At 34.9% G+C, this 26,539-nt stretch overlaps 2 protein-coding genes across 2 annotated transcripts; one reads left to right on the forward strand and one right to left on the reverse strand.

Annotated features, from left to right (window-relative positions):
• Positions 1-277: 277 nt before the first annotated feature.
• Positions 278-12,117, reverse strand: LOC129939396 (ATP-dependent RNA helicase DHX15 homolog). Its single transcript, XM_056047391.1, has 7 exons — positions 11,897-12,117; positions 10,882-11,519; positions 4,847-5,476; positions 4,506-4,769; positions 983-1,105; positions 562-915; positions 278-485 (listed from the first exon to the last, which is right to left on the reverse strand). Exons 1-7 carry the CDS (start codon positions 11,944-11,946, stop codon positions 361-363), a joined length of 2,184 nt encoding a protein of 727 aa, XP_055903366.1. The 5' UTR covers positions 11,947-12,117; the 3' UTR covers positions 278-360.
• A 1,276-nt stretch (positions 12,118-13,393) lies between these two features.
• Positions 13,394-24,978, forward strand: LOC129941494 (kinesin-like protein costa). The gene is made up of 3 exons (XM_056050137.1): positions 13,394-14,708; positions 22,414-22,808; positions 22,880-24,978. The coding sequence occupies exons 1-3, from the start codon at positions 13,600-13,602 to the stop codon at positions 24,670-24,672; spliced, it is 3,297 nt and encodes a 1,098-aa protein (XP_055906112.1). The 5' UTR covers positions 13,394-13,599; the 3' UTR covers positions 24,673-24,978.
• The last annotated feature ends 1,561 nt before the right edge of the window (positions 24,979-26,539 follow it).

Below are 26,539 nucleotides of genomic sequence, written 5' to 3' on the forward strand. Positions count from 1 at the left end.
ATGGTATTTATTTTTATAAAGAAATTTTATCATAATTGTTTTTGTTTTCTTGTGTGTCTGTTCTATTTTTAATTTATTTTCTTAATTGAATAAATATTGAAAGTGAAAAGAAAATCTAACAACAAAAATAAAACGTGCACTAGCAAAAATATTCCAAACACTTTGTACACCAAATTCAAAGCTTCAAAAACCATTAATTTTTGTTTAGAATAAGAATTCTTAGAATTAAAAGTGCTTGGATTTTGTATTTCTTTCTTTTTTGTTTTATTAATTATTATAATTATTATTATTGGTAATTAAAATTATAAAGACAAATGAATTTGTTGTTTTGTGTAAGTTTAATAAAACCAATTGATGGAATTAAAACTTCTGGTACTGTTTAGAATCTAATCGAGTTTGCAGCAATTCAAGTTGTCTTTTCGCTTCGCATTGTGGGAAGTTGTTCATGTCGTAATATTGTGGGGCGTGTGACAATAACCATTCAGCTAGAGAAGAATATATTTTAAATAATGAGAATAAATTTCATTAAATTATAAAAGAAGAAGACAAATTTAAACTTACGTTTAACATCGGTGACAGTTCGAATATAATTTTTCGTAGTCAACACAAACTCATTGTAGATAACCCAATCGGGTTTATGGTCCAAACACGTCGACGGATGCAACTGCACAATTTGATTATCTTTTATCGTAAGATATTGTCCGGTTCTTTCTAAGTGCGCTACTTGCATAAAGAATCCCTGCACCAGTGCCTTTCGAATATTAATGTAATAATCTTTCGACGTGAACTCTGTGCTGGTGCGTTTTAAACTGAAACGATCCATGATTCTGGCTAATTGGTGGCGTACATTGTCAGCGGATTTCAATGAACGGAAATTGATGAAGTTCTCATAGCACCAGTTTGGATCTTCGTTACCTATGTGTTTGATTTGTAAAGAAATTTAATGATTGTTTCTTATGATAAAATAAATGTTTTGACTTACTTTGTTTAAAAGCATGATAGACATTCAATAATGTTAAATGATCTCCATCGATATGGGCGAAACGCATTTTTGCCTCGTCAGCTGCCTTTTTGGCCTCATTTGGTCGAACGAAACACTGAGGGACTAAATACATTTTTTGGGGCACATTTACGTCCCAGTAATATAGTTGATTTGTCTTTTTTGGATTGGTTTGTGTGTGTTTATGAAGGAGAAGTTAAGACACCTAGGGGCTATGGTTTTGTTCAGTTTCATGTGCGATGGGTTTTTTCAATTTTTGTTTTTGTACTTTTCATTTGAAATAAATGTTTTACACTTTATATACACCACTACATCGATTTTTCACTAAAACAAATTACAATTTTATATAAAATACAAAAAATACCAATGTAGTGGGATTAAAATCGCACATGAAACTTTATGCTGCTCTAAAAATCATCAAATATTCTATCGCAGCCAAGTCAGTAATTTTTTTTGTTTTGTAGATAAATAAGTTATCATGAATTTTAAAGAGGAATAATGAAGATTCAAATACTCAGTGACACAAGGCTAACAAGAATGAAATGATAGAAAAGTGCAGTTCATATTTTTTACAAAGTAAATCAAATTAGGTTAATTTTGCAATGGAATAGTTCCCCGATCAAATATAAAACTTTCCAGTGATTTAATTCTTTTGCAAGAATTGGAATAAGAACGAACTACTATAGGAATCAGTTTTGAGGACTTCATTTAATTTTTGCTGTACTGTAATTTTTCCTGTTTTTGAGGAAAATATTCTGAAACGAACAAACTAACAATACGAGAAATGGAATCTGATTTTTTTTATTGAAATACTAACGTACAGTTTCTGTACAGAGTCCTTAGGTTAGGCACTGTACTCTGCTCAACAAAAATAGTCAGTACACCCCTTTGGGCGAGCTTTTTGCAAAGCAATGGCATCTGATGTATCCTTACTACACTGCCTCAGGAAAAATGCCCCTAAGAGTTTAGTAAGCCACTAACATTAATTAAAGATATGTTTTTGCTATTTCTTGCAAAAATGTGCACCCACTGTTAATGGGATACTGTCAATACAATAGTACGGTTCTTGTTAACATCTCAACAGCGTTACCATTATTACTCTTAATTGCAATCAACGAGCTAATTCAGTAGATTTTCTTAAGGTGTTTTTAAAGCTTTTGAGAAATAAAACCCTGCCAGAGCTTTAAAAATGAATCGCTTATGCAAAATAATTCATTAAGAGTAAGATGAAAACGTCATATCTTCCCTGCACTGACTATTTTTGTTAAACAGAGTATAGTCGTAGAATTAGTACTTAAATCGGCATCGGCTCATTTCTTCACACTAAAGCTATGCCTTAGTTCTATTAATTTGAAACCCAGCTGTGTCATCAACAATTATCAGACATTGAAATCTATCACAAATGATTTACCAAAAGTAAAAGGGTTAAACGGCTGCAGCCCTGATGGCTGAACATGGTATGGTAAAATGGAATGAAAAAATGTTTTCCCAATAAGTGGATTTATTTTGAATAGCTCGCTATCTAGGCAACTGTTACTTTTAAGCTCTCATCTTTTGATATTTCCCAAGTAAAAACTACGCCATTACTAAAAATGGAACAAAGCGCTTTTGAACATCAAAAATTGTTAAAAAACTTGAAGTCACAGTTCGCAAAACTTAAGTACTTTTTGGTCTTCCTAAACGACCTTATAAGGAAGCGTCAGCTGATGGAAACATTTGAGCTGTTGGAACAAATAATTGATGTGAAGAATCGAAACCGTGTGCGTCGCTCAAAAACAAATGAGAATATTGCGACCACCCCTATTTGGTTTCTAGCCAATCTTTGTAAAATAGGCATTACAAGACTTAGGTCTTAATTCTTTTAAAGTACAGTAAACACATGAACTCGAATTTTCGCTGGTTCGGGTTTTGATAGAAAAATAATTCAGTGATAAGGCTTATTTTCATTTTGGAGGCTACGTTAATAAGCAAACTTGTTGTATTTGGAGCTCGAAAAGTCTAAGAACTTTTGTAAAAAAAAAGCCTATCCGTCCTCAACGTTTTGCGTACACTCAAGGATTTATTTTACCATGCCAAGACACAGTGCGAGCATGAGGAAAGGGTGAGAGAGTTTGAAAGTAGGTGTCGGTGCACATTGTAGAGCTTAGGAAAAAGAGCAGATCTCTTTACTTACTTACAACCAAGTTGAAATCGAGGGATCAATCCTAAAGAGTCAATTATTACGGCTTATGGGGAATAATACTAGAGCATAAATAACGGTAAAAAAGGTTGAGAAAAGTAACTCTACAACGGTGTTCAAGCGACATAATTGAATGATATCATCAACAATCAATTTGAATACTGTACAAGAGACTGAAATCAGTTTTAAGAGCATCAGCAGAGTTTGGAACTATGCTCAAGCTTTGGACGTTTATAAATCTTATAGATAATAGCATCCTTCTACACTAGGTGATTGAAGATACACATACCGAGAATTTCAAGGTTTTTACTCTTCTTGATTCAAGTTCTTCTCATGGAAGGCAGCAAAGATGGTAAATCATCCCCATTTAAGAATGCTCTCAGAATTCAATGAGCTTATTATACGTTGCCGTTGAAGATCTTCATCAGAAATTAATCAAAAAACAAATATGAAAACCTGAGGGAACTTCAGTCATTGAAGCTGGTAAGTGAATTAGAGAAAGAGATCAAAAATAAAAATGAGAAATAGTGTCGGAGACAGAACAGAGCCTTGGTACGTACCAGCATTTATTTTGCACAGACATGCTCCGAAGGGTGATTTCTTATACCGAAGAGTATATACGACAGCTATTGTAAATGATTTTTCAAGCAAGTTAGCTAACTGTAAGGCAGATGAACTCGCATATCCTTCTGTGCCAGGTCACAAAAAACACCTGTCCAACACTAGACATAAAGCGATCAAGGTGCTTGCTATCTCTGAGCAGATCGCATATAAGCTCGATAATAGGTGTCATAACCGGACACTTTCAAATTACTTTTGCTGAAGATGTATGGACAAGGAACAGGAGGAAACAATTCATCAGTTTCTCTGTACATGCCCTGCTCTAGCACAAAAACGCAAGAATTACCTAGGAGAATTCTTCTGTAACGATCTAAATCATATTGGCATAATCAGCATCTCACGTTTTGTAAGAGACTCAAACTGGTTCCATTGAGCTTAGGAGGAAGCCTCAAGATTAATGTGGTCTCAATGGGCCAATAAACAGGCCTAAGTGTGTAAGATTCCATCATGGCCAGCCACTCTAACCTAACCTAAGTCAAAGAAGAATCTTACAAAAAATAACACTTGTTGGTCATCGATTCTCTGCACTGAAAAGACATCTTTTGCAAGACGATATGAACCTTCCGACCTCACTAGGATTTCTATTTTTTTGTTTGATATTTTACTAAAAACTCCTAACATTAAAACAAAAAGATATAAAAGCTCCTCAAAAAAGGACATCTTAAATACATAAGTTAAAAAAAAAAGATAATTTGTTTATCTCACCCGACAACATGGCTGTTATAGATAGGATCTCATTTGAGCAATTATGCTGACAACTTGCTATCAACATTTTTGCCAATTGTGGATCTAGCGGGAACTCAGACATAATCGCTCCCAATTCCGTCAAATTTCCATCGTCATCTAAAGCAGCTAAATAATTGAGCAATTCCAGGGCACGCATCAGTGTCTCCGGTGCTGGTGGATCCATAAAATCAAAATGAACCAAATCATCGATTCCAAGTTTTTTCAATTGAAGAACAACAGTTCCTAAAAAAATAAAAACAAACAAAAGAATGTTAAGGAAAAATGTTTTGAAAGATGTTTCTTTCGTTTTCTTTTTATACCTAAATTAGATCTTAAAATTTCAGCATAAGTATTGTCCTGCATTTCATTATTAAATGCCTTCTCGGTGTACAGCCTGAAACATTTACCCGGTCTTGTACGACCAGCACGACCGGCTCTCTGTTGTGCCGAAGCTTTACTAATTGGTGAAACCAGCAAACTCTCCAATCGAATACGTGGATTATAGACCTTTTGTTTGGCAAAACCAGGATCAATCACAAAGACAACACCATCAATGGTTAGAGAGGTTTCAGCGATGTTGGTCGATACGACGACTTTTCGCCCGATGGCTCCATTGGCCTTATTTGGCGGTGCTGGTTCGAAAATTCTCTGTTGCATATTTGGTGGCAACGTCGAGTACAACGGAATGCATTTCAATTCACCAACTTCAGGTCCAAGATTGTCGGCATCTCGTTTGATTCTTTTGCATGCCTCTTCGATTTCCTCCTGACCTGTGAGGAACATCAGAATGTCACCTTCTATGTCTTCGCAAAGATGAATTTGTATCACGGTTCGAATTGCAGCTTCAAGATAATCTCTTTCTGGTTCTGGTGTATAGAAGATTTCGACAGGATGCGTACGACCAGGTACACTCATTAGAGGAGCATTGTCAAAGTACTGTTGAAATTTGCCTATTGAAAAATAAAAAAATCAATTAAATCCTTTGTTAGTCCAGGAAAATTAGATATTTTTCTATTTTCGACCAAAACTACATATAAACCGTTTGAGTATGCGCTGAGTCAAGATATGGGCAGGGACCCTTTGTCTCTTAATACCTTTAGTTTCTCAAACCCAATATCAACATTTTAATTTAACAGATTGACTCATAGAAGAGATCGATGGATAAAATATGAGCTCCCTAGGAGCAAGCGCTAACAATTTTTGTTACAGTAATAAAGTCAGTGTGAGTAGGTAAGGTTAGGTTATAGTGGCTGTCCCAGATGGAAACAGACTCACTTAGGCCAGTTTAATGGCCCATTGTTATACCACATGAATCTTGAGGCTTCCTCCTTAGCTCAATGGAACCAGTTTGCGTCCCTTACGAAACGTGAAAGGCTGATTATACTGATATAATTTATATCGTTTAGATCGTTAAAGAAAAATTCTGTGTTTTCGAGCCAGAGCAGGGCATGTGCAGAGAAGATGAAGAACTGTTTCTTCCTCGTCCTGCAAAAGTCATTTGAGAATACGCCCAGTCTCATGGCGTGATTTCCTATTAGACAGTGCTCGGTTAAGACACCTATTATCAAACTTATATGCGATCTGCTTAGAGAGAGCAACCACCTTAAACGTTTTAAATCCAGTGTTGGCCAAATGTTTTTTGTGACTTGACACGTGGTGATGTTGTTCCACCTGGTGCCTGCCCTCCTCATAGTGTCTTGCATTAGCAACAGTTTACAGTGTGAGTAGGTCCTCATTAAACTGCAATATTAATAGTTTTTTGAATTGAACTTTTGGGCAGTCTCAAAGTTATAAAAAGTAAACAAAAATAATAGTTTGTATTCTAATAGTTCATCTTGAAAGAGTAGCTTCAAATTTTCTGATTGAATTTTTTTGGGTCCTTAAACACAAAGTACAAATTTCTTTTTAGAACAAAAACTGCATGCATCTGAATTAATGTCTTTTCGATTATATATCCATATGTTTTTTTTACAATTCGAGATTAAATTTGATTAAAGATTTGAGCCGTCAATTAAGACTTGAAATTGGATTAGAAAACTTATGCAGACTTAGTCTTTCAAATCATTAAAATGAAGCGCAATTAAATCCATTCGTCCTTTTTGCGCTACTTGGTTTGTGCTTCTTTAAAACATATATTTAACAAAATCTTAACATTTATTGACATTTTCTTGAAGTTAAATGTGGAAATAAGGAGCAATCATCTTTATGAAATTAATTTTTGACGTTTAAATAACCGACATTGCGACCCACATACCACTTGAGTAATGTTAAGCATTCCATTCTTAGTAGTATTTTATTATTTTTTTGGTGAAACGTGGAAAACAAATGAAACAAGTCAAATCATCCTTCGTCTTGAAAATGTAAGCAGAGTGGAAAAATGATTCCGAAATTAGTGGAAACGGGAGCGATCGGAATGACACATTTTAAAATCCCGTTTTTAAAAAAAATCCCTTAGTTCTTAGTTTTTGATATGTTGTATAAGGTTACAATAAAATGAATCTAAATAAATGTCTTTTTTTATTTGTTTTATTTTTTTCTAATTTTGATTGATTCCAAAAAAATTAAACAACAATTTTATTTAGCTATTTAGATACAATTCCATAAAATAATCTTTATAATTTTCAAACTTTAAAACATTACAAATTTTCCTCAACGATTCTGGTTCTATAGCGAAGAGCGTTCAATGAGTATTCATACAGAAGGTCTCAACCTAGTTCTCCATTCAAGATGTTGATAGTTTCTTCTAAACAGAGTATATGTACCCCAAAATTAAATACATCTTCGCGTGCTTTGCGATTGCATAAATCGGACAATATTGGCAATTCTGGACGGTGAGGAATGTAGTTCAAATTGATGAGTTCACCTCTTACTTTAAAAAACAAGCTTGTTTTTTGTGTACTGTTTTTGGCCAAGAAGTAGGTGTTGTGGTTCAAGAAATGGTTAACTTGACTGTTGTTAGATATGTAAATAGATGCTTCAGCTTCACTTCACGAACTTATCGTACATCATGTTGCCGACTTTTTTTTAGCAAGTTCATCATATTGAAAAAGTAGTTGAGCATTTAATTGCCAATTTCTTCTACTCTTAAACACACGAAACTTCAGAATTGATAGCTTGTGTGAGTACTATTCCCGGAATTCTTTCGTCACCCATCGCCAAAACTCTTGAAACGTAGTTGAAATGTAATGTGAGTGTTTCTAAAAAGAGGGGTCCTATTCCTGTTTCAAGATGTAACATATAGTTGGGCGTCGTACTTGGCAACTTGAAAGCACTTTTTAAAAAATTGAGGAACTTTTCCACAGCTTCAAACGATCGATACCTTCATACATGCGCTCTGTAAAACAGTATTGCAAATGCGGTAGCTCGAAATACTTTGTGTTTAGCTATGTGCGAAACGCTATTTCTTGCTTCCAATTATTTGGATTGTACATTTTTTTTCTAGATTAAAGTTAGATGCAATAAAAACTCCAAGTTACTTGTTTTACTTTACTATTTCTATCGGTTCCTCGTCAAACGTCCACTTCTTCCTCCTGGAATATCTCCCAACACCGTTTCTGAATATTTTCCTTTTTGATTTAGAAAGATTTACTTCCAGATTCCGTGTTTTGCAATAAAGTTGAATCATATTTATCATTAACTTCATCACGTCTATAGTTAAGCTAGTAAAACTATATCGTCCGCTAACATCAGTCCTGGAATATTCTTTCCTTATATCAATACCACCTTATACCGAATCAGTTATGTCACTTATGTATAAGATAAAGAGGAGAGTACTTAAAACGCATCCTTGTTTAACGCCCATTGACGTAACAAACTCATTTGAAAGAGAATGTCCATCTCAAACTAGTGCGACATTTTCTTCGTACATGGCTCTATTGACAGATATAAGTTTAGTTCAGATACCATATTTATAAAGCTTGTAAAAAAGTGCTTCCCGGGGAATTGAAAGCGGAATTATAAAAACGGGATTTTAAAATCGGGACATAGAACCCAACCAAGTGGAAACGTATGGAAAATATATTAATTAAAAGAGAAAATATTTTTCATAAAGATTAAAACAAATTAAAATTACATATTATCTTATTGTTAAATTAAATAAGTAAAGAGCAACCTTCGTGTATTAAACGTATGAGTAAAAAAATTGCCTCTTGATCCAGTATCAATTGAAGAGGCGATGACAATTAAGAACACACTTATTCATTTGCGAAGTGGACGAAAGGCAGTTAAATCCATGTGGGTGTTTAAAAGTACACAAGATGGTGAAGGCAAAGTTATATGCCATAAGACAAGTTTTTTGGCGAAAGGATTTTCCCAAAAAATTTGGCATCAATTACAACGAAACGTATTCACCAGTTGTTCGGTACACATCCATTCGGTTTTTTCTAAAAGCATGGGCTGCTAAAATATGAATAAAAATAGATCAAATAGACGATATATATAACAGCTTTATTGTAGGGAAGAAATTTACATGAAGCAACCAAAAGGATGGTGAATGGCACTGGCGGGTATTTAAATTACATGGTCTATGGTCTCAAGCAAAGTAGTCATGAATGGAATTCAAAACTGGATGTAGCTTTAAAGTCATTTTCGCTAATACAATCCATGTAAGATCCTTGTGTTTATTTTAAACGAAACGGTAAGCTCATAGTCGATGATTATGTGGATGATATTTTGATTTTCTTGTGCGAAGAAAAACTTCAATATTATTTGAAGAATTCGTTTTGTAGTTCATTTAAAATAAAGCATTTGGGAAAAGCAACAAGTATTAAGTTAAATATAAGAAAATGTTGCAATTAATTGAATATTACCGTCTTTATGGTGTTCTTGGGATTTACTTAAGTCAGGCCAACAGATCTAAACAAATTTTATTTGGTCTGAAAAAAAAAAACATTTTTCCAGTTTCCTGGGCTCACCGACTCTTGGTTGGAGTTTGCGACTTCAATGCACTCAGCAATGAAATTTTCTTAACTATTTTTCTGTTTACATTTTTTTCTTGCAAACGTAGGCAATTCGTTCGGGAGCTAATATAGAACGAAAAATTTGTTTTTATCAAGGAGGATATTGCAAATGGATCACGAAGAGCTTTTCTAACTATTTTTCTGCACATTGGTCTTAAAGTTTTGAATATCAAAATAATAGGGACAAACAGAGCTGGGTAAAAATCAAAAATTTTCGCCAACAGCGAGCGGTTGGTATACAAGCAAAGAGAAAACAAACAGCGAACCCAAGCAGCTTCGCCGAACATGTTCATCGTGTATGCCTAGCTTAAAGCATTCCACATTCTCGATGTGCGGTTAAAAAAAGAATCTCTATACTTGACAGTACGTCCGAAATTGAGCTCAAGGTTAAACTGATATACATTCCTAGAAATGCGAGTTTTAGGGCTGAATTGTTTGGAGGGGGGGGGGGGGAGGTAATGCAACTGGCTAATTCGACACTGTTTAAAAATATCGGTAGAACAACAAATGGCATGAAACATTGCGGCGGTGTTACGTAATCGGTTATAGCTCGATCGCGTATCATTCTCAAAGCTCATTTTTGGATCCTGTTTAAAATACTTAAACTTGTTTTAGGAGCACCTTCCCAAATATGCGAGTTATATTCAAGTTTTGGACGAATGAAGGCTTTGTAAATTACAGCAAGAAGTTTTTTATTGGAAGTCCTCTTGTTTTTGCTGGTTTTTGACTTTTATAAATGATAATAACGGTGCTGTGATAAATCTTTACTGACATTTTTCCGTAACTGAACATTTTTGAAAGCAAATTCAAAATAATTTTACATTTAATAAAAAAAAACTTAATTGGAAGGTTATTACGATAAAACTTATAAAGTGAAGAACATTTCGTCGTCGTTCTATTAAAACTCCCTAAGTCCATTTTTTGTGTTTTGAGATATTTGCATTAAAAGTTTGAAATCAACATGCAAATTAATAGATTTTGGGAGTTATAATTCTTTAATGAACTTAGGGAGTTTTCATAGAACGACGACGATATAATAATTATATTAATTTATTCTTATTATTTTCGCCACTCCCGTATTGTTTAACGTTTCAATAAGTTCTTAAATTTATCAAATAAAATCTCAATACTTATTACGAAATATATTAATTAATTAGGTAAATGCAACATTAATTTGATGTGACACAGTTTAATGGTCACATTTTATCTTGATCACGGTCATTGATCTATTGTTTTGTTTTTCACCCTAACCCACTTTATCAAAATATAGTTTATGTATTTGATATTTAAGACGATTGTAAAAATTTATAAACGTTTGAAATACAATTACATATATAAGTTCCCTACAGTCACAAAATTCAATGCGTAGGTGCTTCAAAAAAAAAAAAAAAACTTACCGGCATCCAATGTGGCAGACATGACCACAAGCTTTAGATCCTTTCTTTGTCGAATGACTTCCTTGAGAACTCCCATCAGAATATCAGTGGCTAGTGTCCTTTCGTGAGCCTCATCGAGCAGAATAACTTGGTAAGATTCCAACATCGGATCAGACATTGCCTCACGCAGCAACATACCGTCTGTCATGTACTTGAGCAGTGTTTTCTGCGACGAGCAATCCTCGAAACGAATACTATAACCCACTTGCTCCCCCAGCACAACGTCCATTTCCTCGGACACACGTTGTGCCACCGACATCGCAGCCACTCGACGTGGTTGTGTACAAGCAACAGCTTTGCCACCTCTCGACAGCGCAAACTCGACACACCACTGTGGGATCTGTGTAGTTTTTCCCGAACCAGTCTCACCAACCAGCACAATCGACTGATGATCATTGAGCAGCCTCATGAAATCCACTTGGTATTCGAAAACGGGCAAAGTGATCCTCTTCTTGAAGAGATTTGAATACCGCTGCGAATAGGGTTTGTTGGTGTAGGGATTCATTGTGGACATTTGTTTGGCCATCGGTAAAGCACCGCTTCCACCTGCAGTTGTTGTTGCTGTAGCAACAGTTCCATCTGATGGCGGGGTTGTTATTCTATGAGTGAAAAACAAGAAAGTTAGCCTCTTAGATATTTTGGAAAATCAAATAAATCTATTCACAAAGCTTTTTTTAACAAGGTCAAAGGTATGTAAATTAACTGCAGTTATTAAAAAATTCAGCATGTGTCAACTGAGAACCTCGATTGAAGTGGTTTTGGCAAACAAAATACAAAAAGAACACATGCAAATCCTCGAGTTTTTACTTCCTTTTAAAAAACAACAATTTATACACGATTCAGGATTTTATTTTGGCACAAACTTCAATAAATTAATCGATACATTTTTCAAATAAAGTCACATTTTCTCAATTTTTCATTAAATGTTCTTCATTGTCCTGCTCCTCGTCATCGTGCAAAAGAAACAAAAACTTACTTTCTTGGCTTTGGATAAGTTTCGCCAACTTCAATTCTTCGTTTTGACATTTTTAATTAATAGATACAATTGTGCTTTAAAGGTTTTATACAATCGAATACACTTTTATGCGTATTTTAAGTTTAACTGCTTGGAGAAAAATAAAACAATAAATGAGAAAAAATAAATTCCAATGTACCGCCGCCGTCTTATAAATTGTGGAAAATGTGTTTTTTCATTGGATCTAGAATGGAGTTGGCTACGGTTTATTTTCGCACAAGAAAATTAAGTGTTATACACAGTGTGTTCAAAGATTAATCGTTTCTCAATCGTTCTTAAAATGGTATCAACGAGTGAAAAACACTGAACTGTACATAAGATAAGAACCAAATATGTTGCGTAAATGAACTAAATCAAGGAATTCGAAGTTTTATGAAAGAAAAATGAAAATTTAATAATCATTTGTTTTATTTTTGTAGTTAATTTTAAGAGTATAGTGTATATGATATCTATCAATTTTTTGGAATGTTCTTGGTTAAGCCTGTTCCGAATTTTCGAGAGTTAGTTTTTCACACTTTCCCAGTTATCTTTTCGATGCAGTTTGTCAATGGTTGAATGGACATTTAAGACTACGTTTTGACGTCTACCGGTACGTCTGCTACATTTAACTACATTAACTACCTCATTTATGTAGCAGACGTAACAAATTTAGTAAATAAAAAAAAACGCATTTCTGCCATCTCTGATCACAATAAATTTGTTACTCAAAATAATGCTATAAAATTCAAAATTTTGAAGATTAACATTAAAATCTTTCGCGTTTCTTCAAAATGTTGAACTATGTATATGCATACATAAAATTCCATAGAACAAATCAATTTTCGATTTCTATAACTTACTGACTTTTTTGGAAAAAAACCTTTTCCTGCCCTGTTTTCATTGCAAAAATTAAAAAAAATAAGAAAACAAATTGTTCGTCGGGGATTGCAATCTGATTGTATTAAACTGTCAAACTCAATTGGCGATCTCCAATCAATTTCAATGAATGAAATATATGCGCACTTATTAACAAACTTACAAATACATTCTAGTCTTTGGTGTGCATCTAAAAATAAATAAATAGGGTGCCACAACAGTCCGTTAAGAACTAGGGCCTAGTGACTTACAACTCTCAACCATTCCTGTGTGCGAGTTATGTTGAATGGAGGAGACCTACAATTTATACGGGTATTAGCATTACGGGTGTGCATCTGTAATCACGAATAAAACTCAGCAATGTGTAATAATTGTCATCTTGGACGAATATTCGTTCATTCGTTTATCACCTTCATGTGAACAGTCTCTAATGTTGCTTTGAAAATCGCTCTGAATGCACTCATAAGTGAAATTTGAAGCCAAACAAAAAACAACAAAACAACTTTCAATTTGTGTATAACACTTTTTCCAACCGCGCCATGCTTCAAAACTTTTTTATTTACATCCCATATTCCCCACACCACCGTCCACGGTCTGTTGAATTTCTTGCGCAAAATATCGATTTGACAGTCAACTCAAAAAAATCGGTAAAAGTAAAAGTTTTCTTTTCTTAAAAGTTCTTCCATAAAAATCTTACGATTTCCGAAATTGTGAGTCAATAAACTGATTAAAAACCATACAAAACCAAGCTCCATACATTAGAGAATGTATAAAATGTACTTTTAACAATTGGAATCCGTTTGTTGACCATGGAAATTCCAATACAAGTTGCCGTCCGGATATACCCATGCCTAACCGAAGCAGAAGCTCCACCATGCGTCCAATCCATACCGATGAGCATGGGACCGAACAGTGCCATTGGTGGCATAGCCACGGGTGTTATCCAAGTCGGACCACACTCCTTCCCGGTGACCCATTCGTTGCCAGTCGATTGTTCACAGGCCCAGATATACCATCAGACTGTCTATCCACTGATGGCGTTGTTTCTCGAAGGATTCGACGCTTCTGTGGTCACATACGGCCAGCGAGGAACTGGTAAGACTTACACCTTGTTTGGCCGGGGTCTAGATTGCGTGTATGGAGAGGCGGAGCAAGGACTAGTCCAGAGATGCGTTCGGGAAATCTTTGCCCAGATGGCCAACCATCAAGAGCGCACATTTGCCATCAATGTTGGATGGGTCGAGATAGTTCGCGATGAAATAAGAGACCTGCTCGAAGCAGGCAATGTCTCCTGCTCGAGCATCAGCGAAGTTTTCCACTGGGTTGAAGTTGGTCTGAATAATCGCAGTGACACGGCCGACACACTCAACCACAGTCTGTTTACGATTACCCTGGAGCAACAATGGGTCTCGAAGGAAGGTCTCATCCAGCACCGCCTATCGACGGCGAGTTTCAGCGATCTCTGCGGCACAGAACGGATGTTCATGCTCAATAGCATGGATCAGCACACCAGTATTCCCAAGGATCTGGGTTTGCAATCATTGGAGAGGATCGTCACCACACTCACCGATCCGGTGTTGATGTACAATGGAACTGGCAATGTGGCTTACAATCAAACCACCCTCACGACTCTGCTGAAGGATTCGTTTGGGGGGAGGGCTCAAACGCTGGTGATTCTATGCGTTTCACCTCTGGAGAGGGATGTCAACGAGACTATTTACAATTTGCAGTTTGCCTTCAAGGTTCAGTGTGTGAGGAATTATGTTGTGATGAACACATTCTCAGACAACAACACTCCACTGTCGCCTGAAGGTGGACCCAATCGCATGAGCACAAATCCGAATGACACGTTTGGACTGCAATTTGCCGCCTCACAGTGGTTCAAATTGGTCTCGAATGCTGAGGGATTGTTTTCTAAGTGAGTACCTTTATGAATTCAATATTCTAAAGATTTTATTAAATTTTTCCTGTTTGTGAAGAAATAAAATAATGAAAAGAAGTAAAACCGTGTGAAATAAGAGGAAACACTCGTGAAACTGATTGCTCTATCCTATTTGGTAGCACATAAAACTTATTGCAAGATTGAAACATAGTTCTGTATCAACAATTTTTGTACTTTTTCTGATGAATTATTGATAAGAAGTCTTTTCAAAGCAAATTAATAAAACAAAGCTTTTAAAAAAATCATCAAACATTTACTGGAAGCATTTTTGGGCAGACAAGTTCAACAGCTAAAGCTCTAGGCACAGATGTAGGAATTGTTGATCAAAGGATTTATGATGCCTCCGAGCCGAGTTTTAGAGTTGTAATCCTACTTAAAGAAATACTCTTGGGCGATTTTCTTTCGCTGTTTAAGTTGTCCTGTCGTGTTCCGTCGTGTCGATCACCGTAGTAGTTTTAGTAAATCACATTTAATGTACGTGTGCAATGTAATAACTTAACCTCTTAGTTAAAGTTAGTTATTGAACGGTGCGATGAATATCGATCACAACTACACCTGCTGTTCATTGACTTCAAGGAGGCCTTTGATAGCGTTAACATGGAGTATATCTGGTTAGCTTTACGGAGGAGAGGCATCCTAGAAAAACTAATTGTTATTATTAAAGCAACATATGATGGATCCAAGTGTCACGTTCTGCACTATGGTAGCTTGTCAGATGATTTTGAAATCCGTAGCAGATTCAGACAGGGCTGTATTCTGTCGCCAATGTTGTTTTTGTTGGTGATAAGCGATGTACTGCGCGCAGCTTTGTCAGGTAGCGGAGGATCCAATGGACTTCGATGTTTGCTTATTCTTTTATAAGATCATGGATCTTCATCAAATGACAACAAGTGTGGAGAGAGAAGCAGAAGTTGCCCTATGCCCCTTAAAGGGTTCCCAACGGACTTAACAAGTCTGAGGACCTAAGTAAGTTAGTTAAAGGTCGTCTACATCAACTTCTTCCAATTCAGTCACGAACAAGTCATTAATCATGGCCCTATAACCATTTTTGAACAAATATGGGCCAAAGATTCCCTCTGCCCATAGAGATCACCAAACATTGGCTTCTTGAGGATGTTTTGTGGCAATCTCCTATAAGGCCCATTTACGACGCGCTTAATGGTTATTAGGTTTCAATTCCACCGTTAGTTGGATTTTCAAAGCCCCGAAACCAAGGTCCTTCCGTAAATACCTCTATGAAGTAAATGTTCATAGCTCCAATTCGGGTCTTCTCTCATCCTTCAGAACAGCAATAGCGTCTCTAAGGATGCTCATTATACACTAGATTAAACACGGTGCCAAGCCAATTCATGGTTACTCGAATTACGGACTTTCCTGGGTGATTATGTCCACCGACTTGGGCGAGATGCGTAGCTTGGACTGACCCATTACTTGGGTTACAAATGTGCACGATTTGCAAACGTTGTTCAGAAGTAAGTCTATTTATTATGAAATGGCAAATCAAACTTAAAACCACACGTATATAGGACATCCCTTAGGTTTTTTTTTTCTATCGTCCATAGTTCTTAAACCAAACATGCTAGAGACCTATTTTTTTTTAAATTAAGTTCAGTTAATTGTTTTTATTTCACCTGAAAAAAGATTTAAGTATTAATGACAAATTATTGATCAAACACAGGCAAACTGCGAGGTCAAAATTTCGAACCACTTGAATAGGACACTTTAATAAAAAGCCATTTTAGAGTATTACTAACCTTTTTATAACGAACGTTACTTTAATTGGAGGTAACTGGAGTATTTTATTTAACCAACAAAAATGTTTTAATAGTGTGTTGAGTCACCTTTCTGCTCCAAAACTTCACACATCCTGTTTGGAAGGGATGCATGCAAACTGTCCAAATAATTTAGCAAAATCGAGCTCCAAGCCAATTCGATGGCTTGGGTTAGTTCGGATATAGTTGAATATTGTTTTCCTGATCTGTATACTTGACGTGTCAGCCATCCCCAAACATTTTCTGTGATATTCAAGTGGGTAGGGCGGCCAGCTTATTAGCTTCACATTTTGGTTCTGTATATACGATTTAACTACCCGGGCTATGTGTATTGGCGCATTATTATGTTGATAAATCCAGGGCATAGGTCCAAAAAGGGTTTGGAGGTATGAAAGGTCTCTTTTAATATACCATTGTAAGACAAAGCATTCATTGTTGTTGACACAAAATGTAGTTTGCAGGTGCCATAATAGGAAATAGCTCCCCAAACCATTACCCCTCCAACTCTGCTATGCAGTCGGACTTTCTTTGCGGAGGTCAAGGAAATAGTAGCTATATCCATCGGGACCTTCCAAATTAATTTTTTACGATGCCACTCAGAAGTCCAGGTAACATGTGCGCGGCAAAAACTGATGCGTTGCTCTTTTCGAACCGGGTTAAGGGGAGGCTTCTTTTTGATTTTAAGTCTTTTTATGTATTGAGCTTTCGAAATAACCCGACGCATGGTAGTTAGACTTGCTTTAACACCACATTTTTCCCTGATTTTTGCCAAAAGTCGTGAGAATTTGCGGCTTTTATTAATATAAGTTGCTTTTCCGCATTAGTAAGCACAATGTGTGTGTGGCCTTTCATGTTTTTCCCATATTTAAGCTCATTACCTAAAAATTTGGATATCACATTCGGCTTCTCTCGACTTTTTTTAGCTATTTTGGCAATATATAAACCAGCGTCCTTATATGCTTTGATTTGTCCTTTTTTCGCAATTCGTGACAAAGATAACGATTAAACTAAATGCATGTCCTATTTAAGTGGGCCAAAAATATTGCTTTAATTTAGACGAAAGTTAACATAAAGTTGGAAAAGAATGTAACGGATTTTTGTCCAGAACTTGCAATTTTTCATAGAGAAAGAAGAAAAGAGTTGCAAAAAGTTAACGGGTAAAGTACCATTATTTTATCATTCCGCTTTTGAGTTATAAGCAAAGTGAAAAGAGTGTACAGGGTGTCCTATTCAAGTGGCGATGAATGTATGTGTATATTCTACACAGTTTATAGCGAATTACAAATTAGCTACTAAAATAACAAGTACAGCAGATCAAACAAAGTCGTTTTTGATTCAAAATAGTTTTTGTGCCTTATTTAGCATACAAAAATTGGCGCTTCATAGTTCGCTATTCTCACTTGGACTCGTCAACGCAACTTTTCAACATAACTCCTTAGGCCATCGAGTAGTCTCCTTGACTGTTCTTCTAAACGCTCTACCGTTTTCCGACAGGTTTCACAGCATTGTCTGGCCTACAATACCTTTACAAAGCGTGTTTTCAATCCATTGACATTTATTGGTAAATGTACATATGAAAGTGAGTTAAACACAGAACGACAAAGACTAAAGCAAAACTATTTTGATACACATCAGTTTTTAAACGTACTTTTTAGTTCAGGTACCAATTCTCAAAAGTGGTAAGTAAGCCAGAAGTGGATCAATGATCCTCTTTAGATGCAAAGAAGTGCCAAAATGCTCATAAGGACATGAAAGAAGAATTGATTTAGAATAGATGGACATTTTTATGTAGCTCAAAGTCGCAATAACATAAGGATACTTCCTTTGCTGGAGGTCAAGTACATGCTTTTGAGGAAGAAGTCGTATTCAGACACACTAAAGAATATTTCCTATGAACACAAATCTCTTATAAGAAGTTCCAAGGCGTGATTGAGTAGGAATAGTCTTTTCAACAAGAGAAACTTTTGATACTCGGTTCCAAAAGCAAATAATAATAGAATGTGAAAAATGGAGTTTCTAATAACACAAATATAACTTTTATTACCTTTCCAAATATTCTTCAAAATAATCATAACATTTACCCATGCGTTTCAAACATTACATTATTCTTTTCAGATTGAGAGAGTTACTTTCGTGTTGAAAATCTTTTTGATATTTGGGAACAATGAAAGCTGTTTGATTTTAAATTAAGGTTATACGGCTCCACAGAAATTCAATTATTCAATGGTTTTGCGTCTTTAACAACTTAATTGTTTCATACAATTTATTTGTTTATTTTATTTGTTTTCTATTTTTCCAAAAAACCTTCCATTCCTTATCAATTGTTCTTCTATTCTTAATTGGAACAGTGAAAACACGTCATGTAATGCAATCAAATAGATGACCATTTCCAATCGGTACTTAAGTGATACAGCGTGATCATCAGCTGCTTCTGAACCATTTACATTTAAAGTTCACAATGTACGTAGAACGGGTTTAGCATTTGATTTCTTTGTACAGCCCTGTAGTTGGAAGCCGTATGTCCAAAGGTCTTAGTACTTGCCTATATAATATTAGTTTTTTTCTGGATAGACAGGTAGAACTCCAAACTTTCCTTTTAAACAGTCCATTCTTCTTTACCATAAGTTTTGCTCTTCTCTTTGCTTTTTGACGTGCTTTTTCCGTTTAAACTTTGCATCCACAATCATTTCAAGGATTTGGAAGTTTTGGAGTAAGGTTTGCCTGAACTTTTTAGAAATTAAAACATTATTTATGTTATTATTTGTAAAATTTATAAATATGTTGTTTCATACTGTTTGATATTTGTTTTATATGGTATTCATGCGTCCGAACACTTAGATATGGATCAATCATGCAAAAATATTCCGGTAAAATCATCCAATTAGCCAATGATAGCGTTTATATCCATTGGAATATCCCTCGTATATAAAAGATACAATGTTGCTCCTAGCTTCGATTTTCTTTAGTTCTGCGGGTTCGTAAAATTTTGATTTGATTTGATTCTTTATTAAGCTTTCGCTATTTTCCAATCTTTTACGTAAACTAATTTAAAGAATAAAAACTAATATTTTTTATTAAATATAATTCATATTTACATATAATATTTTTTTTTTTTAAACAATACAATTATTTTCTGACATTTCTTAAATTATGTATTTGCAAGATAAAAATTAGTACATTCATTAATGTTCTTTGGTTAATGTTTAGACATTTTAGAGTATCTAACATAAGTTGTTTCGGTGTTAACCTATTACACATGAGAATAGAGGGCATTCCCCTATTTTGCAACCTTTCTGACATTTGTCTAGAACCCAGAAACAGTATTGTTGAACAATATTCAAATGTGGTTTGATCATTTCATTATAAAATTTAATTGCACAATTCATAGATACTTGACCTCTTATTCTTTGAAAAAATCCTATTTTCTTAGCAATTTTAATACATATATTGTTAATGTGATTTTTGAAACTTAATTTTTTATCCTAAATACTTAATTTATTCAACCTTTTCAATTGCCACTTCATTAATAATAATATTTTCTACAGATTCTCCATTAATTATATTAACTTTTGTTTTTGAAGTGTTAAGCCTTAATTTATTCATTTTGAAATAAGATTCAATGTTTTTTAAATCAGCATTCAGTTGATCGATACACTCCTCCACAGATCTTCCAGACACTTATAACAAGGTACATCCGCAAACAGCCTAGCCTTCGCATGTCTTAATACATTTTCGACGTCGTTTATGTAAATTACAAAAAGAAGTGTCCCCAATACCGCTCCTTGAGGTACACCAAGCGTTACATCCGAAAGTTCTGATAATTTACTTGACACTTTTGTTCTCTGAGTTCTGCTTGATAAATAGCTTTTGAACCATTGTAGTTCCACTCCTTCAATACCATATAGCTTCCGTTTTTTCAGCTTTATATCTCGATCAATTGTCTCAAATGGCCTTTGTAGATCCAGAAAAACCGCAACAATAACTTTCTTGTCGTAAACTTCGGTTTTTCATTGCGTAGTTACCAGATTAAGTAATGGTTCACAACTGTGATTTTGCCTTAATCCAGACTGATAATCCGTTAAGAAATAATTGGCTTCCATATAATTCTGCAGCTGATTATGTACAACTTTTTTAAGAATCTTACTCTCCGTCATAAGCATGTTGATCGGCCGAAATTAATCCGTATTAACTGTCCCCTTAACTTTTTCTATTGGCACTACGATTGATTCTTTCCAGGAACTAGGAAAAAACACCACTACGAAGAGATTCGTTTATCATACTCAAAAAACAAGGTTCATTAATGTCCATAGTAAACAACATCATTTTAGTTTGAAGTCCCTTTTATTGTTCATGGTTTTCATTATTTGTGTTAAATCACTCATATCAATTCACTTAAATTTAAAACTTATTTCTGGGTTTATATTTATTAAATTTGTATAATGTTCAAATGGTATTCTGTCATTTAATTCCAATACGCTCTTAACAAATAACGTGTTCAGCTTATTAACTATATCAGACTTATTCTTAATCACTTCACTGTCACAGATTATTTTGTTATATATATTATTCTCTTGATTCAATACCAAGGACTAGATTTTTTTATTGTTCTCCACCTGGTTTTTTGATCCGTCGATTGATCAATCTTTCTAGCAATGAAATTATTTTTTGCCATTTGATGTTTAGTCGCGTACCTGCTTCTATAGAGTCATACATATTCCAGTCACCGGTGTTATTTGTCCAAACAGCTCTTTGATGCAGTTGGATTTTCATTTGCTTCATGTTAGACAAATGAAATATGATTTCAGTATTTCATAGAACTGTCCCTAGCATACTTGTTTTTCTTTAAGGGCCTTTTTCATCGCATCCGTAATTCGATGTAATTGTATTTCAAATCTAAACTGATGATTTAAACCAAGTTTCTTTTTTTGTATCATTGTGCTGTGCCTTTTTTAAGAATATGAATAGTTTCTTAAACTATTTGAACACATTTTTTTCACAAAATTTTAATAGTACACATAAGGTTGGAAATCTAGAAATTCGATCAATAGGAGGCTTTAAATTTCTGTCTCTTATTTTACACGTTAAATTAGTTTATCTCCTTCTTCACTGTGTGCCTTGAGTCGTAGAATTCGATTGCCATTCCAAACAGTTCTACCTACTCCATTTACTAAATCACCCAACGAAATTTTCAAGTACAACGTTCTCCCCCATTTCGAATCATATTCAGGCATCCGAATGACAGCAACAATTGTCTAGACGTATACTTTGTTTGATTTCTCCGATATCGTTGTTACATAAGTTCACATGTAAGTCATTTCCTTTTTCAAATACTTTTTGCGCATCAAGAGTGTCGAGTCATTGTTCATTTTCCAACGCTAACTTGTACTATGCGCCCGTGTCATGATGATTAGTGTTTAGAACCGTCATGCCAGATGTCTTGGGTTCAACCCATTTGTTTTTTTTTTGTTGTACTGTTGCGAGGAATCAACAATTCCTCCAAGAGTTATTGTCATGACAAGTGTTTTCTCAAATTAGCCGTTCGATTCGGTATAAAAACTGTAGGTCTCCTTCATCTCTGAAATTATTTATTTATTTTTTAACTTGTATCATAAATGAAGTGTTGATGATCAAATTAATTTATATGCGGAGCCACGAAAAGTTGGCGGTTGTCGGTTTTGAAAACATCCTTAAAAATCCATTGTTATATTCATATTTGGTGAGGCCTGGACAGGAAAGGTTTCTAATTGATTACAAGAATATCTCTATATTCTGCCCAGTTTCTCCTTTCATATATTTTCATTCTAAACCCTACATCCTAAAATTTCCACATCAAACCTTCCTGATTTGCTTTTTACAATTAAAAATACAATTTAAATTTATTTTTAAATATGTTTCATTTTTGTATCTAGGCTAATGTCAACAAATGCAATAACCGAATTGGAAAAAGAACAAATTGAAGAATGGCTCTTTCTCAAACAAGAATGCGAAGAATGCCTTAGTTCCAGTGAAGTAGTTCGTTCTCAAAAGCAATTGGGTCCTATTCAGGAAGCTGATGAACCCGAGGAAACTGTCAGCGAACCAGAAACTTCATGTCAACAGAATTCAGATAACGAAAGTGATTCTGAATCGCAACGACCTGATCTCGTAGAAAAATTGGAATCCCTAATGGATGAGTTGAAGATTAAGACTGATACTCTAGTGAATGACAAATATAAAGAATTCATTAAGAACCAGCCAAAGGCGGTTATGGAAAGCAATGACAGCTTTAAGCAAGAGGAACGTAGAGCGTCCTCATCGGTTGGAGGTAAAAGAAAACTTTCTCAAATTATTTCTAAACATTTTTTTTTTTACTATTTTGTTGTTTTTGTCTTATAGGTCGTCGTCGTTCAATACAACCGGGAGCATCCCTTAGCAGTGCTGAAATCGCAATGCTCAATCGAGTTGCATCCCGTGAACAAATCACAAAATCCCAAGATGACTTCCTCGATAGTTCTACTGATCTCAATCACCCAATTCGGGCAGCAATCAATTCACCCCAAGAAACAATACAAAAGAAACTCCGAAAGATTGCGACCGACATCGAGGCCAAACAGAGGCAAATCAAAGAAGTCGAACACACGATCTCGCTCAAGCAAAACATCATAATTGATTTGGTAAAGAATAACGATACCCGCACCACAGCAAAAAATCGATTCAACAAAAAGAAAGGCAAACTCGAAGGAGAATACGAGAAGACCAAGAAACAACTTTCCAAAGCGGTGGTGAGTGGAAAGGATAAGTCTGAGATAGATCGTTTGAAAGCCCTCACTTCGCACATCGAACAAAGACTACAGGACTTGGCTTCGATAAAACATATTGCAGGCGAGAGTGGTCAGAAGGTGAAGAAGCTCCAGCAATCAGTTCAGGATTCAAAGCGCTTTGTCGATGATCTGCAGAAGAAAATGAAAAAGGAGAAGAAAATCAAGGAACAGCTTGAGAATGAATTGAAAGCAATAAAAGAGAAGGAGAATACCAAGCAGATTGCTACCGAAGAGAAGGGGAAACATCTGAAGGACGTGCAAGCGAGAATTTCCCACTTGGATCATGTACTTAAGGAGAAGTCGGATAATTTGGAGCATTTTGGGGAAGGCGAAGAGAAAGAATCCCTCCGCCATGAAATCAGAAACCTGCGGCGCACGAGAGACCACCTTCTGGATCAGAGGTGCACCCTGGACAGAAAGTTAAAGAAAGAAAAAATGCTCTCACACAAAGAAGAACGCAAACTTCTGGAGTGTGATGAAGCCATCGAAGCCATAGACGCCGCAATCGAGTTTAAAAACGAACTGATTTGCGGCCGAAAGTCAATTGACACCAGCGAAAGGTTGCAGCGAGAAAAGGGAGAGCAAATGCTGATGGCGAGACTGAATAAACTCTCCCCAGAAGAAATGCGCACCCTGCTGTATAAGTACTTCACAAAAGTCATAGATCTTCGGGATTCCAGTCGGAAGCTGGAGATACAGTTGATGAATTTAGAGCGCGAAAAAGACGCCTGGGAGTGGAAGGAACGTGTCCTCAGCAACGCTGTCCGCCAGGCCAGACTAGAGGGCGAACGCAATGCAGTCCTACTCCAGCGACAACACGAGACTAAACTCACTTTAATGCTTCGCCATTTGGCCGAGGAAACCAGTGCCAGTTCGAGTTTCAATGATCGCTTCATACATCCCGGCTCAACTGCGGCGGCTCTCGCCCACCATCCCCACCATCATCATCCCACGAGTCCCTCAAGTCCGTCCGCCTATTCGGGCGATTCGGATTTCGAAATGGACTTCTACAAAGCGGCCAACAAGAATATCCTCAAGCCGAAACATGGTGACATGGAGATATGCCCTCTGCCCGATGCTCTGGCCAAATACAAGCCATTGGATAAGATCAAGGAAAAGGAGCGCGAAACAAAGAATAAACTCTTTGCTAAATTCCAAGTCCTCACAAGGTATCACGCGGGTGGTACTAGTAATAGTGCTGTTGCCGCTGCAAATGCAGCAACTGAGAACAGTAAAAAGAAGTCACAATCGGAACAGGCGGCCATACCGCAAGAGAATATCAAACGTTTGTTATCCGCTCCGCCATCGACAAAGGTCACCCGACAGAAGAATAAAATTATTATTCAAGATTCCTCAAGGAAGAATTAAATACATTTTCTTTTATATATAAACAAAACAAAACTAGAAAAGGAATCTCAATATGCATACGTATTAATCTCTGCTAAACAAAATACTCAAAGGAAAATATATTTAACAACAAAAAGAAAACAACTTTAAACAAACTGCTCAAAGAAAATCATTATTGCTTTAAAAGAAGAACTGAAAAATTAAATGATTAATTAAAAATAAAACAAATTAAATTAAATTCAATTTAAATAAGTAAATATTAACTCGCAAAACAAAACAAAATCCCTACTCCTTATAAGGTTAGTAGATTTAAAATTTTAAAATAAATACGTATAAATTATTTACATAATGAAAAAGCAGATATTTCTATAGATTTGTTTTCTTTAATCAACACACACGTGATGCACCAATATTAAAATTTATAAAGCTTTCCGAACTACAAAATAAAATCATAAATGAAAGTTAAGCGATTTTTTTAAGGCCTTTAAACAAAGTACGTAAAACGAAAAATATAATCAAAGTAATTTTTAGCTTTTTAAACTTTTAAGGGAACTGTGACTTTTAACTGTAACCATGATAATGATTTTGTGATGGGCTAAGTCGGTTAGGTACTGATCCCATTTATGAAGTTGTTGTCTTGGATCAGTGAAAAGTCACAACTTGAAAAATTTGATCAAAATTATCATCAAAAATTAAGAAAGTCAAACATTAAATATTTTTTGAGTACGAAAGCTTTTTAAAGAGAAAAATCTTTGATTGATTTGTATTGATTACAACTTGCAAACAAAAATGTTTGTATAAGAACTTTCACTTTACTTTTCACAAACATGCAAAAAAAGTCGATACAAAAAATTAATTTAAAATATAACATCATTTTATTACGGTTTCCATAAAAGCTTTTGAATTCAAAGATTTTTTTATTAAGCAGCAAGGTATTGTAAGCGCTTATATATATTTGTTTTAATTATAATTTCCAAAAATGTTATTCTTCAAATATTTTACTTTTTTAAAGTTTTTAAAAAAAAATGTGCCATAAAACATAATCAACGTATCAGAATGTTGTAGCAAGCTTTTCAAATAGTTTTCCAACTTCAGTACAAACTTATTATTAAACCTAAAGTTCCTTAAAGCCTAACAGCCATTTCAATGTTTTCTTTCAGTTTAAAACAAAAACAGAAGCAAACCGTTTGCTGCCCCGATTTTGTTGGGAATTAAGTTTTTACTAAAAAGCAAAACAAACAACTTTCAATTTCATTTCAAAGACCTCAAAGTTGTCAAAATATATGACAAAGAAGTCTTAAAATAATTCACGTTTTTCTTATACTAAAAAATTAAAAGCAAAGTAAAATTTCAAATGTGTTTTTAAAAGCTCTCAGGTGAACGAAAACCGATTTTTATTTAACCAGTCACAAAACTAAAATCATTGCTTGCTTTTATATGCACGATGAATTTTTTGTAAGCCTTAAAACATCAAATAATACAACTTCAATAAACTAAAGGATACACATTCACTTTCACCCTTGCCAATATTTACTTTTTCTTCTTCTCTACGAAACTACTTACTAATTTCATAACTTTTAAAAATTTAAATCAAAACAAATAAATAAATTGCAAATCATTAATCTCTTGATTGCCAAATTAAATAAACACAAATTTTCAAATCTGAAATCTAAAAACACCAAGTCTTAAATTAATACAAAACAAAACTTGCACAATTTTGTATTGGTTCATCAAAAATTCATCAAAAAACATTATACTCATTTACAAATTATATATAAAATATCTTCCATTATATAAATTAATTATCATTATATTAATTAGAAAAAAAATACATGATTTTTAATAATCACAATAAAAGGCAAAATGTTAAGTGATATTTAAAAAAAGA

The sequence above is a fragment of the Eupeodes corollae genome, chromosome 1 (genome assembly GCF_945859685.1).
Source record: "Eupeodes corollae chromosome 1, idEupCoro1.1, whole genome shotgun sequence".
NCBI classification, from domain to species: domain Eukaryota; kingdom Metazoa; phylum Arthropoda; class Insecta; order Diptera; family Syrphidae; genus Eupeodes; species Eupeodes corollae.

Excerpts from the sequence above, each read along its gene's own strand:
- LOC129941494 (XM_056050137.1), top strand. The coding sequence starts at position 13,600 with ATGGAAATTCCAATACAAGTTGCCGTCCGGATATACCCATGCCTAACC. Across the intron at positions 14,709-22,413 it reads GCTGAGGGATTGTTTTCTAA|GCTAATGTCAACAAATGCAA; the intron begins GTGAGTACCTTT and ends TTTTGTATCTAG. Across the intron at positions 22,809-22,879 it reads AGCGTCCTCATCGGTTGGAG|GTCGTCGTCGTTCAATACAA; the intron begins GTAAAAGAAAAC and ends TTTGTCTTATAG.
- LOC129939396 (XM_056047391.1), bottom strand. The coding sequence starts at position 11,946 with ATGTCAAAACGAAGAATTGAAGTTGGCGAAACTTATCCAAAGCCAAGA. Across the intron at positions 5,477-10,881 it reads GTCTGCCACATTGGATGCCG|GCAAATTTCAACAGTACTTT; the intron begins GTAAGTTTTTTT and ends ATTTTTCAATAG. Across the intron at positions 486-561 it reads AACTGTCACCGATGTTAAAC|CTGAATGGTTATTGTCACAC; the intron begins GTAAGTTTAAAT and ends ATTCTTCTCTAG.